The following is an 18532-nucleotide window of genomic DNA, read 5'->3' as shown; positions in this document are numbered from 1 at the left end:
TGAACAGGATAAATTGAGAAGATATATCCTGAAAAGGTAATGCAGAACTGGTAAACCCATTTGACATCTTATACAACTCTTACAAAGTGTCAACATAATTTAGATGAACCATAAACATGAATTTTTAACTATAAATATTAATAATAAAATCTGATTTTTGGTATCCTATGGTGGGGAAGGTGTCTAAGCATTTGGATGGGTGGACAGTTGCTTTATTTTTTCTTGGTGATCACATCTGTCTCATTTAGGCTTGTCTTTCTAGCATCCTTTTTATTTTTTGTCTGCGTTCAAAGTGCCAATAGGGTTAGCTAGGAATACTGGGAGAGTCATGAGAGATTTTCTTTGGATTGGAGTTGGGGATAGGAAGGCTCATTTGGTTAGTTGAAGATTGTTTATAGGTCTAGGGGTTTGGGTCTTGGAAGTTGGTCTCTAAGAACACTGTTTTAATAGGTAAATGGCTTTCGTGGTTTCTGTTAGAGGAAAATTCCCTTTGGCACAAAGTTATTAGAAGTAAATTTGGCATACAGAAATGGGTGGGATGTAAACATGAGTGTAAGGTGTTCCTTTGAGAGTTTTTTGAGGAGTATGTCGCATATCTATTCTCTCTTTATTTCCTTGTACCAAATTTGTTGTGGGTGATGGTTCTCGGATTCATTTTTTTGAAAACATTTGGTTTTGTGATTTTGCACTTTTCATTTCTTTTTTTCATCTATCGTGTTTCCTTGCTGCATTATGGAGTCATGTCTTTGTTTTTGATTTATAATGGATATATTTATTCTTTGAGATTTTCATTTTCATAGGTCTCTTAATGATAGGGAGGTGAAGGAGCTTTCTTCTTTGCTGTGTTTATTGGAGGGTTGTTGTCCTTCAAATAGGAGGGATCTTCACTCATGGGTTCTAGACTAGAATCACGAGGGGATTCCTCTTATAACTCTGACTTTGAGCATTTAATTTGTGAAAACATGCCTTCCTGCTTCATCATAGTATTTGGGAGGCTAAAGTCCCCTCTAAGCTTAAGGCTTTTATTTGGTGGGTGTTCTTAGTAGAGTTAACACCAACAATCTGTTGCGGAGTAGGAGGCCTTCTAAGGCTGTCTCTGGGTGTGTGTTCTCTCTGTTTTTGACTATTCAGAATCAGCATCATTGCTCTTTCTCTTGGAGGGTTTAGAATAAGTTTTTTGGTTTGTTTGGAGAGAGTTTTGGGTTTGTTCGATATCGGTGGGGGATTTGTCGGCAATATCCTTTACGGAGGACTTTGGGAGAAGTTCAGATGCCTTGGCCTTGTGGAGGCTTGGTTTTTTTGCTGTCTTGTGGGGTATTTGGTTGGAACAGATGTTCATACCTTAAGTGGAAAGAATATGACATGTTCTATGCTTTGGGACAGGATTCATTATTTGGCTTCTTTTTGGGCTGTTGCAGCTGGTGGTTTTCAAGGGGTGTGTTCTCTGGATTTACAGCAAGACTGGGTATCTGTGTTATTTTGATTGAAATATTTTCTTCTTTTTTTTATTTTCTTGAATGGAGGATTTCTTATCCTCCTTTTACATTCTTTCTCATTAAATGAATTTTTTTATAAAAAATATTAGTAATAAAATGACAGACCTAGAAGCACTCTCTAGATAACAAAGGTCATATTTATTGAGGAACTCACTAATTGATCATTAAGTAGCAAAAACTTAGCAGCTATAGAAATGAAAATTTCAGGTAACAAATCATAATTTAGATAAATTGTAATATACTCGAACATGGAAATTAAGTATAAAAACTATTGAGTTCTACTCATATGTTCTTTTTTCCAACACTTAAAGTACAAGTAGATAATAATGAAAGAAAACTGAGCAAAATATAAATTGAAATCTTAATTTGTAAAATAATTAACTTCCAAGCAACGTGCACGCAAACAGGTAAGGAAGTCCTAGATTTAGCCTCGTTTCAATTTATACTTTTAATAAGTAAAAACACTGTAAAAGTTAGTTGGTTAGTTTTTTCTAAAAAGTAAACTATGCAATAAATAACAACTTAATAGGCTATGTTATATAACGAACTTAACTAGTTTTTAAAGACAACAAGTGCAGTAGGCTCTCATGTAGTATCAGGGGTTTGCAGAGGGCATGATATAGGCAGCCTTACCTAGTTACCTCTACATTTGGGGAGGCTTTTTCTGTGAATTAAACATGTTACCTACAGGTATGACCGGCTTGAAATCTAAATATATTTACAAATTACATCAATTTTCATAGACATTTTTTTTTTTTTTTAAATTTGAAAACTTCCATCTTGTTTTTTCTTTAGCAAGTGTAACAATTTTATTACTCACTTGTAACTGCTTGTGCGCAATGCTGTACAAAAATAGGTACTCCATTTGATTGTGTTGAAGAAAGAAGGAAACACTCTTTACAATTTTACTAATACATTTTTACATTAATTTGACTTTTGTTTGCCTACAGTGGTATAGCATCTTGAACAATATTTGCTATTGTACTTGCTACAGGAATCCTGCATTAACTACTGAAAGAAAAAGGAAGAAACAAGTAAACTTACAAACTTGAGAATTATTAATTTAGGGATTTTATTTATGACTCCTAATTAGGCCTCCCAATATACCTGCGAATGAATTATAGTAATGGGCCGAAATATTTCTTTCTTCATATTCCTTTGCTATAGTCTCCCTGTATTAAAGAGCTCATCTCATATTTTGAGATGAACCTTGAAGAGTAATAACCATTTAATTTTCGTCCACCAGAATGAGACATTCGTTGTTGTCATTTTCAAGTTGAGAATAATTATTATTGTTTTTCCTTTCTTTGGTGTCAGATTTTTCTTGTCCCATTTGTTTTCTGGGGTTCCTACCCCCAGCAGGGCATGGGGGTTGGGTTTGGAACTGGAAAAATAGTCAATACCCTCGTCATTATTGAGTTGCAATCACCTAATCGCAAGCAATACTATTATTAGTAAATATGCCATCATTACCATGCAAATTGGTGATTCACTTATACTAACTCATGCCAGTGTTGAACTTCATTTTGAATTGTTCTGCAGGGTTCCTATTTGTATGCATGATACTGCATTTTTCATATATTATTGATACTTCTTAAAAGATCTATGCCTTCCTTGACACCTGGCATCACCTGGTTGGCTGAATATTTTTGTGGGCTCATGATGCATCAGGATATAGGGCAGCCTTTTCTTCTAACTTTATTGGTCCTTAAGTACATATTATGGCATGCTAATACGCGGACCAAAGTGATGGGACTAAATTCTATCTTTGCATAAAAACTGCAGATTGGGAAGAGAATGGAGAAACTCGAAAAAGGTAAGGCAAAAGATTCAAAATCTAAACTTAAGGTAAAATAAATTTTCTTTTTTTTTAAGGTACTTTGCAGTTAGCATAAGTTTATGATTCCATTATATGATAGATCATGTATTTTAGTCTAAAGTAATGAAGATTGTAACTTCAGGAGGAAGCAGAAAAGTCTGCTCTGGAAAGAATTCAGCAGGCCCTTATGAATGGAAAACCAGCTCTATCGGTAGCTCTAACGGATTTTGAAAAGGATGCTGTAAAGCATCTTTGTTTGCTTACAATGAAACCTGTCATATACGTTGCTAATGTTGCAGAATCTGATCTAGCTGAGGCAGGAACAAATCTTCATGTCAAAGAAGTCATGAACTTTGCATGTGAGCTGCGATCTGGAATAGTAACAATCTCAGCTCAGGTTTGGTGATCCCTTGGAACAGAAGCTTTCCGCAGTTGGACTAGAACATTTTAGTGATGGAAAAAAAAAAAAGGAAAAAATAAGGAAGCAATACTCTTGGCACATGCATGTACGCAGATTTTTCATCATTTTTTTTTCCCTGCTGTGGTTGTGGATTGGCAGATGGGATTTCGACATGGCAATACTAAAACAACTGTCTTCCTCTCTTTTTGTAAATGCAATCATGACATTGGTGTTTCCATTTGTTCTCATCACTTCAAAACTGTTATCAACTATAGTTTGCAGTTTTTAGTCTTAAACAAGGCTGCCAATCTAGGTTTTTTTCACCATTTACAGGTCGAATCAGAGCTTACTGAACTGCCATCTGCAGAAAGAACAGAATACTTGAAATCTCTTGGTGTCGATGAAGGTGGCCTTGGAAATCTTATCAGAGCAACATATAGCCTCCTTGGTCTACAGACCTACTTTACATCTGGCGAGAAGGTGAATACATTTTTAAATATTTTTCGGATGAATTACCATTTGTTTATTTCAGCTAGTAAACCATTGTTTTAATGTCATGCACAGGAAACGAAAGCATGGACCATACTTGCAGGTTAGTTTTGGTTTAGCCGTTAACTCATTATCTAACAATTATGGAACCTTTGGATCTTTACTTGATCCATGCCCGTAGTGATGTGTATATTATGCTTTAGCCATCCAGGTGTAATAATTTGTTTGACTGATGATTAGACGAGAGGATAAAAATATTGGTCTTATTTTTAGATAAAGTTCCAGTTATGTCATAAAGTTAATCAGAGTGATTTAGACGGTAAATTGTATTGCTTTGTGAGCTATGTCAGTTGGGTTGAGAATCAGTCATCTGATTTTTGTTCTTTAATGTATAGGAATGACTGCAGCTCAAGCTGCTGGAGTTATTCACTCCGACTTTGAGAAAGGTTTTATTCGAGCTGAGACGGTAAGCATCAGTGTGGGAACTTGATTCTTTTCAAGCATTATTCCTTTTTCTGTATTGAAAAGAGATAAAAGTAATGTGTGGCTACCTCATTTTTATTTTTTGTTATTATAATAAGCAGCCAACCTGAACTGCTTCACCTTTAAGAACATGGACAGGCATACAACAGTATGCCCTTTCAGAATTATGACTCTTGGCACATTATAATAGTTAAAAAATTGCGATCATGAGCTTGTAGGATGTCTTGATGCTACTGATGCTGGAGAAAAAAAAAGTGAGATTATTTTTATTTGTTGTTTTTTTTTTTGGATTAAATGAGACTCTTTATGTTGCTAACAGTGATTATCTTCTGAGTTATGAGTCTTTTAAGTACAATTTACGAAATGCTTCACACTTGCAATGAAAATTGGATACCTGATCTTGCTGTTCTGAAACTAGACTTTGAATTGTGCTATTCAGTGGATTGTCAAAAGACAACCGCACTGACCACTATTTATTGGACATTATGTTTTTAATTTTTTAGTTTCCTTTTATCATCCATGAGGAGTTCACAGTGTGTTGCAATGGTGGAATTCTTGAGCTGTTAAGGGCAAATGCATAGGTTTGAATGCTGAGAATTTTCCCTTAATGCTGAAATTTGAAAGGTTAATGTTAATCGATGAAGGAACCTTGCCTGGGAATACTATTAAAATTTGTTGTGAAACCATATTTTTTTAGCATACATATTCAGTGTGTTAATGTACATATACTGCCCTTTTTTATTGATAACAATTACTTCATCCCCTCATGGACAAACTGTTGAATAAGCCAGCAGCCGGTGGTTCTACAAGCCTTTTTTGTCTACCATTTGGGTGTCTGAGTGTGTTTGGTTTAGCTGTTTAAAGAGCTTTCATAGATTGCAATTGGCGTCATAGTCATGGCTTTAAATAGTGGTCGTGACTATGGATCTTCACATTCCTGATAGCAGTACATGTGTTTATATTGGTGTAGTGAAAATCACAACCGTAGCAGCTGCTATGGATGGCTATCATTGCATAGAGGCTGCTACAGAGCCACTATTTTCCATCATTTTTCCTTCTGTACAACCTTCGTAATTAGAGGAAAGGCTGATAATGAGGATGACGATAATGCAATGTTTTTTTAAGAGTTACAAGATATGCTTTAATTGACATTTTGATATTAACACCTTTTTTTTTTGTTAGAACTTATATTTTATTTTGTTAACATTAGTAATTTATTATTTATTTTATATTTTGTTGAACGTCTACCTTTTTTTCATTTCTAGTTTTATTTATTATTGGTATATACTCATTAAAATATTAATACTTCAACTAATAAAATCATGAAACATGTACAATTTGTAATTTTTTTTTAATGTTTTGTGTGCGTAATAGATTAATCATGTGTACTTATTACATCCCTTGTCAATTATTTTTCATTAATTTATTTTTCAGACTTATCATGTTATATGACTCTATCAAGATATTTTAGATGATTAATCGTTGATCAAGTTATATTTATGGTCATAAAGTAAAGAAAAATGTTTTTAAAAAAATATAATTTTCCTATTAATAGCATTTTAAACCAATATAAAATTTATTGCCCTTGCTAAATTATATCAGTAGGTTGAACTATACAAGGTCAAAAATACAAAAAAAATTTCAATTGCCAGAGGGAAATAAAAACTATATTTTGGTTTGTTTTTAACTCTTTTGTTTACATGTAACTTTGGATAATTTTTCTTAGTTATTAGGCGTTAACAAAACATAGTCGACATAAACTGAGTTGTACCCACAGCTTCATCTGATGTGGAATTCCACCTTTAAATTAGTTTTAGATATATAAATTCATATTACATGGATCCTTCTTTAATAACTTTTTATTGCATGTTCCTTGCGCATTTCTCGGAATTAAATTTTTTGTTATTTGGCCATTGTTTGTTTACTTTTTACCTGGTCTTTCAATTGATTAAAATGAGATTTACTTGTTTTTACAGGTTGCTTATGATGATTTTGTTGCTGCTGGTTCACTAGCAGCTGCAAGGGAAAAAGGGCTTGTAAGTTGGTCCTCTATTTTTAGTTTTTAAGTGTACATTCACATTCTTGCAAATAGGGAGAACTAGTATATGTATACATGCTGTACTAGATTCACTCATTCTGACTGAAGTACACAGTCAAGCTGATTTACGTTGGCTTTGATTTATTTTGTGCATTTACAGTTGCGATCCGAGGGGAAAGACTACATTGTACAGGAAGGAGATGTGATGCTGTTTCGTTTCAATGTTTGACCTCAATCTTGTTGAAGCTGGTGGTTGTACAAGATAAAACTCATTTCATTGGATGGTGGTTGAAATCTTCAATGTGAGATTGTCTCTAATTGATAGGCATGAGCAGGGGACAGCAATGTTATTTGCATGCCCAGAGGAAAATCCTCAATTTTGCTTGTAGAGTAAATTGATATGTTTATCATCTCATTTTGTTGTTTTTCATTTTATATATTTTTTCGCTAGTGTAGATGAGTTGGGGCCTCTCTGCATTCACTAAATTATTCAATAGAAAACAAAGTTCAAAGGTATTTAGTTTTTAAAATTAGGGGCTTTTGTGGATGCATCTCGATTAAATTCACATTCTATTATGATTTATCTATATGCCTTCTAACCCTCACCACTGTAAATAACATATTCCTGTGACCATGGTGCTAAACACGCCAATCAGCCAGGACAAAAAGGGTGTAAACACATTTGAAAAGGCCATGAAACAAGAGGGCAGCTTTGCAAAAGCCTATTTTAAATTATTAAGCTTGAACAGTGGATGCAGCTGTTGTCATCAACAGGTACTCTCTCTCTCTCTCTCTCTCCCTCTCTCCACCTTAATAATTGGTATGTTAAGAGGATGCTTTTGCTTCTAAGCAAAGCAAGCCTTTCGTTGTTACTCGGAAAGCCCAGGGGCTGATTACTTCCCAAGCAGTATTTGTTGGTGGCGCCTCTCAGACGTTCCTCTTCAAGATAATGATTAGTCATAATTTGTTGGACATATACCACATTATTAATTATGTCCCAAGAGAAGAGAATCATGCAGGAGACAATCATTCATTCTACCGCTTCAAAAAGTTAATTCATTTTTCCTAAATTATGTTTAGCTAGCAATCTATAGTTATTTGGTTCACATGAGCATATATTATTTTGAACCAATATCAAGTTTATTTAAAAAATGTGTGTAGCACTAGATGCATGTACCGCGTTCATTGGGAAGCATCTTTATTTGTTTAGCAATGTGTTTATGAAATGGTGGAAGTTTTTAAGAGTGATAGTTTTATTGATACAATATGGACACAACTGATAAATTGTAAATATATATTTAAAATTAAAAATTAAAATATAATACTTACAAAATCCGAGAGTAAAATTTTAAACATATATTTATATTAAAATCTTAGAAAGATTATGCCGTTATACACTTAATTTTTAAAGAAATATTTTAGCTCATACTTTTCATGGAAGTGTAATATATATTAAGCCTTAAAGTATGTGCATTTTAAACCAATTGATAATTTCCATGAAATCATACTTTGATTTGATATTTATAATATGTTTATTAATATATTAGATTATTTTTAAAATTTTAAATTAAAACTAAAAAAATAATGTAGTAATGATGAATACATCACGAAGCTTCTAATTACTTGGAAAAAAGTATAATAAAGTTAGTATTAAGCTACTAATGATAGCTTTGAGTGGTAAAATATGCCATTTGAATGGCTTATTAGACTAATTGTCGCCTAACTAGATGGGGTGGTTTTAACAAGCAAGTTTGGAGGATTAGGGGAAGATCTTTTCCTTACTACTAAGGTTAGGAAAATTCCTTAGTAACCAGATCCTAGAGAGAATTTCCTGAGTTGCTGTAAATCCTTTGTTTTGCAGCAAGGCACATATGGGCAAACTAACTATTATATGGGGGTATCCCAAGAAAGCCAAGTACACTTTGTTACCTACGCTCCTTGATTCTACCACTTGAGATACTACACTAAAGCATTGGAAGGTTTTTACGGAGCCTAGCTTCGGTCACTCCTTTTGTTTCCTTTTGCAAGACTCATGCAAGTCCATCCTATCTATTACTTACCCTGGAGTAGGCAACAATTAGATGTAAAGGGGCAATAGTTGGGGCACTAAACCATTTTTAGCCTCAACAGTTTGATGTTATCTATGGGAAATGGTGCAAGAAAAGGTATGCCACATTCTCGTGCTTATTAAGGGAGAAAGAGGAAGGCCAACTCTAAAGGTTGTTGAGAACATACTTCCATATTCTCCTATCTTGATAGTCATTCCCCAAACGAGGAGAATGCATCACTTCCCTATCAAAACACGTAATCCTTATCAAATGAGTTAGGGCTCTTCGAGGACTATCTAGCTATACTCTTTAGGCTCCATTTTTTTTTTTTGGAAAGGATACACAAAGGGCTTAGTTGCCTTATAAAAGTGTTAGTAGGCACCTCTGAATTGCCTTGCATCTCTTTAACCTTTTTGCTCCTCTTGTATAGAGTTTCTAAGGATTAGAAGCTACTCCCCCATCATTGTAAGGTTTATGCTCAAGTAGAGCTTGGACACTTGAGTCCTTGTCTAAAGATTACAGTTGGACGGTCCCTAAAGGGGCCCTATCGATCCCTAAGGAATCAAAGAAGAGAATGGACAAGATCCCGTTCACTAGGGAGATTACGAAAGAGCCCTTGTCCATGGGGTTTTGGATGCTTGTAATGGAGTCCTACTAGACCATTGAAATCAAGGACCATCTCAAGACCTTCAAGGCCACAATGGTTTTGCATAGTGACTCTAATGCCATAATATGTTGGGCATTCACTACCACATTGAAGAAGGCAAAGCAGACTTGGTACTTCGGGCCACTGCTTGGACCCATTGCAACATTTAAGGAGTCTAGTGCCTAGTTTTTAGGCACTTTGTGAATAGCTCACAAAAGAAGAAGGCGCTCCTTAGCCTGACATTAATTTTACAGAGACTTGAATCTTTATATAAGTACTATTTAAATAGTTAAACTTTGAAGCGCTTAAGGTATTTACCCAAGAAAAAAGGGTGGTTATCATTGCTTTCATACGTGAATTTACTCCTTTAAAGTTCAACTTCAACTTGTAGAAGATTCCACAATTGCTAAAGCTCCTGAAGAAAGCATAAGGCTATTGTAACAATATAGTAGTAGAGAAAGCCAATAAGGAGCTGAAATTGGGTAGGGAGAAGAAAAGGAAAAGGAGGGCTAGAGAGCAACAAAAGTTGAGTCAAAAAGAGAAGAAGAGGGAAATTAAGAAGTCCCCACCCAAAGACAGCCCCCCAGGCCCCTAAAAAAGGAGGGGATTGAATGCTTCACTCCTCTTAACACCTCCTAGAGCCAAATCCTTATGTTTTTTAGAACAACCGTTGAATTCTTTAGCTAGGGCCCAAAGCCTAGGTATGTCTGAAGATTCCAATTTGATATTTTCAGTTTCACCATGACCTAATTGTTGTTGCCACTTTAGGGACATTGTTACGGAATCCTCAAACATTTTGTTGAATCGCCTTAAAACCCAACAAAAGGTTATGTAATGTAATGGGGCCTGCAAGAGGGGACTGAAATCCTTCACAAAAGGCTTTATATTGGGAATCCCGATAGTATGGGAATGGTAAGAGGATTAGAGCAGGAGCTGCCCTTGTCAGGATGATCATCACTTTCTTTGATAAGAACTTTGAAAATCTGCATTTGCCCCAAGATGATGCTATTGTGATGGTTGTCACCATAATAATTATGATGTGAATAGATTTATCATCGACAACAACTACTCGATGATTAATTTGTATTGGGAGATGTTCCAATAGATTAAGATTGCACTTGATCGCTCGAGGTTGGTGAGGACCTCACTAGTTGGTCTCATTAGGGAGTCTATACAAGCCCAAGGAACTATCTCCCTTCTTGTCTACCTAAGAACTAGCCTCCAAAAAACCACTGTATTTCCTAGTGGTAAGAAGGTTTTGTTTGCATATATTGTCATCTTGAGGAGACCGTCTCCCTCAACCAAGTTAGAGTTGTTACCTTGAACTATCATTTGATGATGAAGTTCTCTACTCCTTATAGTGTTTAGGAAATCAAAGGAGACGTAGAGATGACTCAATGATGTGTCTTCACTATATTGAAGGGAAAGGTGACTTTTGAGACAACAAAAAAATTGGAGTATCTTTATGTCTAGCCTTATGCATTGAACCTATAACTAATTAAGGATGTGGAAGAGGTTTCATTGGATGAGCTAGATCTCAGGAGGAAGGTGCGAATAGGTATCTCTTGACTAGAGATAAAGGATAGTTGATTAAACTCATGCAAGAGAATGTAGATGTTTTCTCATGGTCTCCTAATAAAATGCTTGGGGTAGATCTTGCAACTATCACCCTCTATTTGGGCATATATTTGATATGAAACCTATGAAGTAGAAAAATAAAACATTTTTTGTGAAGAGAAATCAATTGTTAAAAAAGTCCATAATCTACTCGACGCAAGGCTAATTTGGGAAGTCAATTACTGAAAGTTGTTGTCCAATGTAGTCTTGTTAAAAAAAAAAAAAAAACATTGGTAAGAAGCATATAAGTACTGATTTTTACTGGGCCAAATGGGATTGTCCTAAGAAAGAGGCAAGGATGTTGCCTAAACACTTATTTTTGGATAAAGAAGGATTCTTACATACTTTTAAGGGATTTTTTTTTTTTTTTTTGAAAAAAAGGATATTAAGGCAAAACCTTGGCACCTTTACCTATTTAAAGAGGGTTAGAGAACCAATAAAGGGTAGGGGGAGGGATAAAAAAGGGGCTCTGGGGGGAAAACACTATAGGATTTATATGTTCAAAAGCGGGAAGCCCCTAAGGAGACGAACAACAAGTCTAGGATTTGAGAGACACAAGAAGCCTTAGAAGTTGGAGGCTAGCAAAAAAAGCATGGAAACTTGATGCTTATCTTATGGAAACCTAGAGAGAGGATATACCATAAAAAAGTGTGAAAAAAATATGCATATGTACCTGCATATGTATGTACACGTATTCATACCTACACACATGCACATTAGAGAGGGAAGAAGGGGCGAGGGAATGAGTTGTTTCAGTTAGCCACTGGTGAGTCATGCGGGCCTTACAAAGCTACTGTGTGTGTGTGTGTTAGTGGTATTGTGCACCCCACCAAGTGGCTTCCATCCATAATTATCATTTAGCATGGCAATCCCATGTGCAAAGGAGAAGAAGAAGGAGATCCCCCTTTTGTCGCCACTAGTGGCTCCTTTCTAGTGACACAATGGTGGACGATGACAAGTAGTCACCAAGGATGGCAACCCTAGATGGCAGTGGAGAAGAAGAAGGAGATCCCCCTTTTGTCGCCACTAGTGGCTCCTTTCTAGTGACTCAATGGTGGACAATGACAAGTAGTCACCAAGGATGGCACCCTAGATGGCAGTGGTGGCGACATGTAGTGTTGGGAAGAAAATGAACAAGGGGGCACATGTGCCCCCCCTTCCTCAACGTGACATTTAATCCTAAACCAAATTAACTCGATTCATATAGGTTGACTTGGTCAGTTCTTTTTTTTTTTTTGGGTTTGTTTTTTTAGAATTCGTTTTAAATAGTGTAAAATTGACAAAATAAGAAAATATAAAAAGACAAAAAATAAAGTTTTATTTTTGTGTATTAATTTATTGTTATTAAACATATTCAAAAATTTGAAAAAAGAAAAAAAAAGGGAAAAAAATTTATTTGTTTGTTTTTAGCTTTTTAGTTATTAGTCATTAGATAGTTTTAATTAATTGTCATGTCATTATCTTTTATTTTATTTATGATTTAGTCAAAAAATATTTAAAAATAATAAAATAATAAAATTGTTGAAGCTTTCCAAAATTATCTAGAGTATTTTTTGGCACTTCTAGGGGGTTTAGGGTTTTATTTTGAGGTCTTTTAAAATTGTTTTCTTGCATGATTCCTTTTTTTTTTTTTTTGCTTTAAAGCTTGAACATCCTTGAATTTATGATTGTACTTGGTAGCATATTAGGGCTTTTAGCTCATATTTTTTTATTTGTTTAGTTAAGGAGAGAACTAGCAAGAGGCCACATGGAGTGAGAGTTGTTAGAGTGAGAAAAAGAAAAAAAAGAAAAGAAAAGAAAGAGGAGAGAGTTGAGTGAATGAGAGAATTTTAGTGAGAGGAAGAAAGAGAGTTTTTTTTTTTAGTTAATTGCTCTTATAGATCTTTATTATAATTAGGTTTTTTTTTTTTAAATTTTATTTTCCTTCTTATTTTTCTCTCTTGATTCTAATAAATATAAACAATCCAAAAAAGGGCTAAAAAGAAAATTTTCTAAATAATCTTGTTTTCCTACATTTTTGAACTTTTTATTCACTTATTTAATTTTCTCATCTTGCTTTCTTTTTTTAAATATAAATATATATATATATATATATATATATATATATATATAAACTCAACGGATTAAAAAATTTTAAAAGTACCTTTTATACATAAGAATGTTGTGTTCAAGGAAAGTTTAGATGTTATTTATTTTAGTTATTAGCTTATAAAGTTTAAGATCTTGTAAAAAAGGTAAAGTGTTTCCTTTTATACATAAGAATGGTGTCTTTTAAGTTTGGATCTTGCCTTTATTTATTTTCATGATTAGCTTAGAAAAGTTTAAGACATTGTGAAAATAGAAAATGTTTCTTATTGCACATAAAATAATTTCTTTTTTTGAAAGATTTAGATTTTATTTGTTTTATACGTGTTCATCATTTACAAAGTCTGCCCATTTATATTAGCTATAACCCTATTACATAATGGGGTGTACTTGTTTTTGAAAGCCTTTTCTCAACTACTAAGGCTATAGTGAGAAGATCTTACCAGATTGTCTTCTTCCTTTTATTCTTAGGCAGGATGGAAGTTTTCTTCCCAAAGACTGGATGCTTGGAAGGAAGTGAATGGTTTGGTCAATGAGGTTAGGTTGGAAGAAGAAAGCACTTTGGTTGAGAATTTTCCTGTGTTAGTTTGTTTAGGGGTTTTAGAAGAGCTTAGTGTTAGTAACTAGTCACTTCTTTGTGAGGAGTAAAATCGAGTTCTTTCTATTCCTAGAAGCAAATTTGTGTATTATTTGATGGCAATAATCTTATTGCATAATAGGAATCAATTTTTTTGTTTGTTTCGTTTTTACTTTATTCCAAGCACATACACGAACAATAATAGTTCTTTGAATGGGTGATGATAGAGGTTCTAGTTGACTCGCAAGCTATCTTTAGTGCAGTTGATCAATCACATATTTTGTGCACATATGTACTTCCAATCCTTTTCTCCGTTTTTGTAGAATTGCTTAGATTTTTCCCCCTTTTAAAATAATAAAGTGGTGACTTCGCTTTTTGTTTGCTCTGTTCCTCTTTTTAGATTTTCTTGTTTGGGAGCACCAAGTTACATCATGGGGATTACCAAGTTACATCATGGTTATGGTACAATAGTGAGGTATTGTCTGCTTTGCTTAATTGGGCCTTATGGTTTTGTCCTATAAAAGGTTCCTTAGATAGTTGAAGCTTAAATCATCCTTAATCTGCCAAGATCACCCTAGTACAAGTTCAATGTGGGACTTTGAGAGGCTCTCTTGTTGGCCTTACAAGACTTAAAAATCTTGTTATCTTATTTTGATGCTAACAAATAAGTGAAATTTAATGTATTTGTGTGAGTAATGTTATTTTAGGGCTCACATATGAGAAAGTAAGGTAAAAGTGCTTATAAGGATCAAATGAAGCTTAAATGAGTCAAAGCATGGATTTAAAGATGATATATGAAACCTTGAAGAATATGAGGACATGAATGAGTTGTTGAAAGCCAAGGCATATTAAAGTCCAAAGAGCCAAAGAAAGGTAAAGTGAGAAAGCTCAAAGAATATGGAAGCTTGAAGAAAAGATGAACTCAATCCAAGGACAAAACATGAAGACTCAAGAACTTAGAATGTTAATATCTTAGAAGTCTTTATGTAAGTGCTTTAATGTTTAAAATATCGTTTGAAATATTTTGAAACTAATAGGTTAATTTCTTAGACCTAGATACCTTTTAAAATACCTGAAAAATATTTTTATAAGGTCAAAAATTATTTTAAAAAAGGTTAGAATCATTTTTGGAATAAAAAGCACCAAAAAGAGTTTTCCCAAATGCTGTCAGTTTTTATACAATCGCATTGAGGTGAATTTTTCTCTATTAAAATTTCATTATTTTAACAAGTGGTCAACATTAAAGTTGTATTATTTTCTCTTAGCTTTCTTTTGACACCAAGAACACCTAATTTGGATTTATATAGAAAAAGTTATGGCCAAAACACTGAAGCGAGGTCATTGCTGTCAGACATTTGAACACTGTTCAATGGGCAAATTTTTTAAATTCTAATATTTTAAAATATAGCCGTTTGAGCTCCAAACTTTCTAAAAAATTGGGAAACTCTCTAAGGAAACTTTTTCAACATGGAAACAAGTTTGAAAGCTTATAAATACATGGTTTTCCAAATCAAAACTCATCTAAGAATTGAAAAATCTGCTTGTAAAGCTGAAAGCACTCTTGTTCTTCCAAAGATCTCTTGCTCACTCATTGTAAAACTATTTTGCTGAGATATTCTAAAGTGCTAATCCTTCATCCTCTGAATTTCTACTGCTAATCCTCATCTAAGAAGGATATTGGTGAATTCTACACTTGAACTTCATTGTATTTCATATTGATATTTTACATTCAGGTATATAGTGCTGAAATTGTACTAACCTGCTCTTTAAGAGAGTATACTTATAAGATATTGCTTAGAGAGGCGGGCTCTAGCCTAAAGGAGTGACCGAACGAGGGAATATCGTTTGGAGAAGGCGGGCTCTAGCCTTAACCAAGGAGGTTGTAAAGGTTTGTTCCACCCGTCAACAGAATAGGTTTAGTGAATCCTTTGGTAGAGTGCCAAGGGCGAGGACGTAGGCTGGGTATAAGCCAAACCTTGTAAAAATCTCCATCTCATTTTCTCTTTCCCTTACTCTTTATTTTCAGCATATTTAAATTGCGTGGATGGTTTATTTGATAATCATATATACTACGTAATATTTGGAAATCAAACAAACTTAAGGTTTAATTTTGATTTGGGTTGCGGAAACCGAAAGGGAGTACGTTGGTTACACCATATCTTGTGGAAACCTTACGGGAGTACGTTACTTGGTTAACATCCCAAAGATAAATTTACCAAGAGTTTATTTGAGTTCTAAATATTTGGAAATAGTGATTTGATTCATCTATACAGGCTTTACATCAGCAAGCATAAATTCTCATTCACTACAGGGCTTGGTTCAAATTTGGCAAATATAAACAAACAACCATCTTGAGTTGTTATATTACATAAGTGTTGTGTATTGGCTTGTTTGTTTACTTTATAGTTTTAGTTGATTGGTTTGGTTGAATGATTGGATGTTTGTATGGTTAAAAATTAAGTAAAGAAACTAAATTCTTGAGTGCATAACAAATTAGACAAATCAGTCACGAATTGGTTAAAAGAAATAAAATAAGTTTAAGAATTCTAAAAAAGAATTAAAAGAAATTTTAAAAGCCAATTCACCCCCTCTTCTTGGGAAGCTATTCCTAATTTCATCTCTTATTTGATCTCTCAGACCCTCATTAGAGCAGCGCACCCCTTCGTATGGGACATATATCTCTATCTAGGATCTACCAAGGGTGGCTCAGATACCAATTGTCATGGGGCAATAAAATTATAATTCCACAAGGAAACATCCTTGTCTTACTCAACCTTAGAAGTGACGAAATCACGCCCTTGTGGTGACAAGCCTACACCAAGTTTTGCTAAACTCTACTTATCCTCATCCTTTAACACACTTTGATGTTTAATTTAGTGCTTAAGTCTCATGGCATGCTTGTGCTTGTTCATACTGAGATTGTCACTAAGGAATCATGACTTTACTAGTAATGGTATTGGGCTCACGTTACATAAGCATTGAGGTAACTCTCATCCCCATAACATGGTCCTCGTGTAAGAGCACTTGTTACTTACTACCTATTGGCCGTAGTTTAAGGAATTGACACCATACACATCTTGAGTCAAACATACAAAGGATTAACATCCCTTGATAGTCCAAATGGGTAAGATATGACATTTCTAAGGAGGATACCCATAACCAACGTGAGTATGAACATCACAACCTCCAGGTTGAGATTGACGAGGCAACTTCATTCTCCAACCAATCATCTATGGGGCTTTTAATCCTACACAAGAGCCCAAGACACCCCTCGAGCTCGTCCTTGAGCACCTTAGGTTGCTTACCTAGTGTTCCCCTAAATAAAAGTCTTTCTACTCTTGTTCATTATAACCATCAATAGTTGTTAATTGTACATCATTCCTAGGAATGCCACCATGTTAATAGTCTAAATCCACCATAACATCATATTGACATCTAAAATGTGCCCTATGACACTTTTATAATCGAATCCATGTTGTTGACTCTATGAGTTCAATCTTGTTTTGATAATGACAAATCACTTGGTATTTGATCTGTGCATTGAGTTTGTGAACAAGACTTACGTTAAGCATGCACGGAAAGATAACGGGTCATGGAAGCCTTAAAGTAAAGCTTACAAATCTTGGAAAGAACCATGGAACTCAAAGAGTACGAGAATCAAGATGCAAGTGGTAAAGTTCAAGAATATCTTCGGAATGGGTATTTAGAACTGATGTACTTACATTTTCGTATGATTTAATTTAAGGCTCATAACTTAGAATGATTTTAGGATTCATGCATTTCATGTACGTCATTAGAGAACTTACATGGACTTAGAAATATTTTAAAAATCATGGAAAACTTGTTTTATAAAAGACCCAAGCAAAGAATCAAAGTAGAATTTTAAATTGGAAATGAATAAGTGTGAAAAAGGGGACTTCGGTAGCCTGAAGTTAACCTTAGGCACCTGAAGAATTTCTTCGGTAGCCTGAAGATTAAATTCGGTAGCCTGAAGAATTAAATGGGAAAGACAAAACCTGGTAGAGGTACCTCAGTTGCCTAACCCTGGAACCTCAGGCGCCTGAAGTTGCCACTTCAGGAGCCTGAAGTCTACTTCGGTTGCCTAAACTTGCGGGAAAGCCTAAAAATCAGTTTTTTTTTTTATTAAAAAGACTCATGAGCTATCTTATTGATCCAACGGCTGAGATCAATCCTAAAGGTAATATACTATATATTCTAAATATCTAAACCTTAGAAAACAAGTTAGACACACAAGAAAGAGAAGAACACACATTGTTGGAAGGAGATTGAAAATTTGATCCTAGTGCTATACGATTGCATATACGTTAATCCCTAATCTTCAAGTTTGAGCAAATCAACTCAGATTCTCAAAGGGAACTTGTTTACTCTACTGTTCTTCAATCTAGTATTGAGGTTTAATCTTTCAAGTTGTTATTCGTAAGAACATCTCATCTCATCTCATTGCTTGTTCTTAACTAGCATAAGAAAAGTTTTGATCTTGAGCATGCTTATTCGTATAAAAATTAATTTTTGAAGAGATCATTACTTGAGAAAGGTTATTTAACTTGGTTGATTGAATTTTGATTCAAGATTATATAAATATACATATATTCTTCAAAGAGCTCATTATTGAAAAACCTAGTTTGATTAAAAGGGTGATATTGAAAGTACCTATACATATACATAGCTATTTGAAACAAGATCATTATTTGATTTATGGTGTGTGATTGATTGAAAGGTTTGATTCAAGTGTGCGTGTGCTAAAGGATCTATATTTTAAATATATTAACGTTTGATTAAATATCCTTGAAACTTATAACTATACAGTTTATTG

The 18532-nt window shown here is 34.3% G+C and overlaps 1 protein-coding gene across 3 annotated transcripts in view; it reads left to right on the top strand.

Annotated features, from left to right (window-relative positions):
- LOC131144401 (uncharacterized) overlaps window positions 1-7255 on the top strand; it is a 41505-nt gene extending 34250 nt beyond the window's left edge. The window contains exons 5-12 of one of the 3 annotated variants that reach the window (XM_058093036.1): window positions 3282-3312; window positions 3458-3526; window positions 3615-3712; window positions 4049-4195; window positions 4280-4307; window positions 4600-4670; window positions 6664-6723; window positions 6886-7255. In XM_058093036.1, coding sequence (XP_057949019.1) covers window positions 3282-3312; window positions 3458-3526; window positions 3615-3712; window positions 4049-4195; window positions 4280-4307; window positions 4600-4670; window positions 6664-6723; window positions 6886-6954 — 573 coding nt within the window. In that variant the 3' untranslated portion in view covers window positions 6955-7255. Of the gene's footprint in view, window positions 1-3281; window positions 3345-3457; window positions 3713-4048; window positions 4196-4279; window positions 4308-4599; window positions 4671-6663; window positions 6724-6885 lie in introns of all 3 variants that reach the window. The other 2 variants (XM_058093034.1, XM_058093037.1) reach the window with 2 other exon arrangements.
- The last annotated feature ends 11277 nt before the right edge of the window (window positions 7256-18532 follow it).

This window comes from Malania oleifera, chromosome 12, assembly GCF_029873635.1.
Source record: "Malania oleifera isolate guangnan ecotype guangnan chromosome 12, ASM2987363v1, whole genome shotgun sequence".
In the NCBI taxonomy this organism is placed as follows: domain Eukaryota; kingdom Viridiplantae; phylum Streptophyta; class Magnoliopsida; order Santalales; family Ximeniaceae; genus Malania; species Malania oleifera.
The sequence above is the reverse complement of the archived record's forward strand: the minus strand, read 5'-3'. Positions and strand labels throughout refer to the sequence as shown.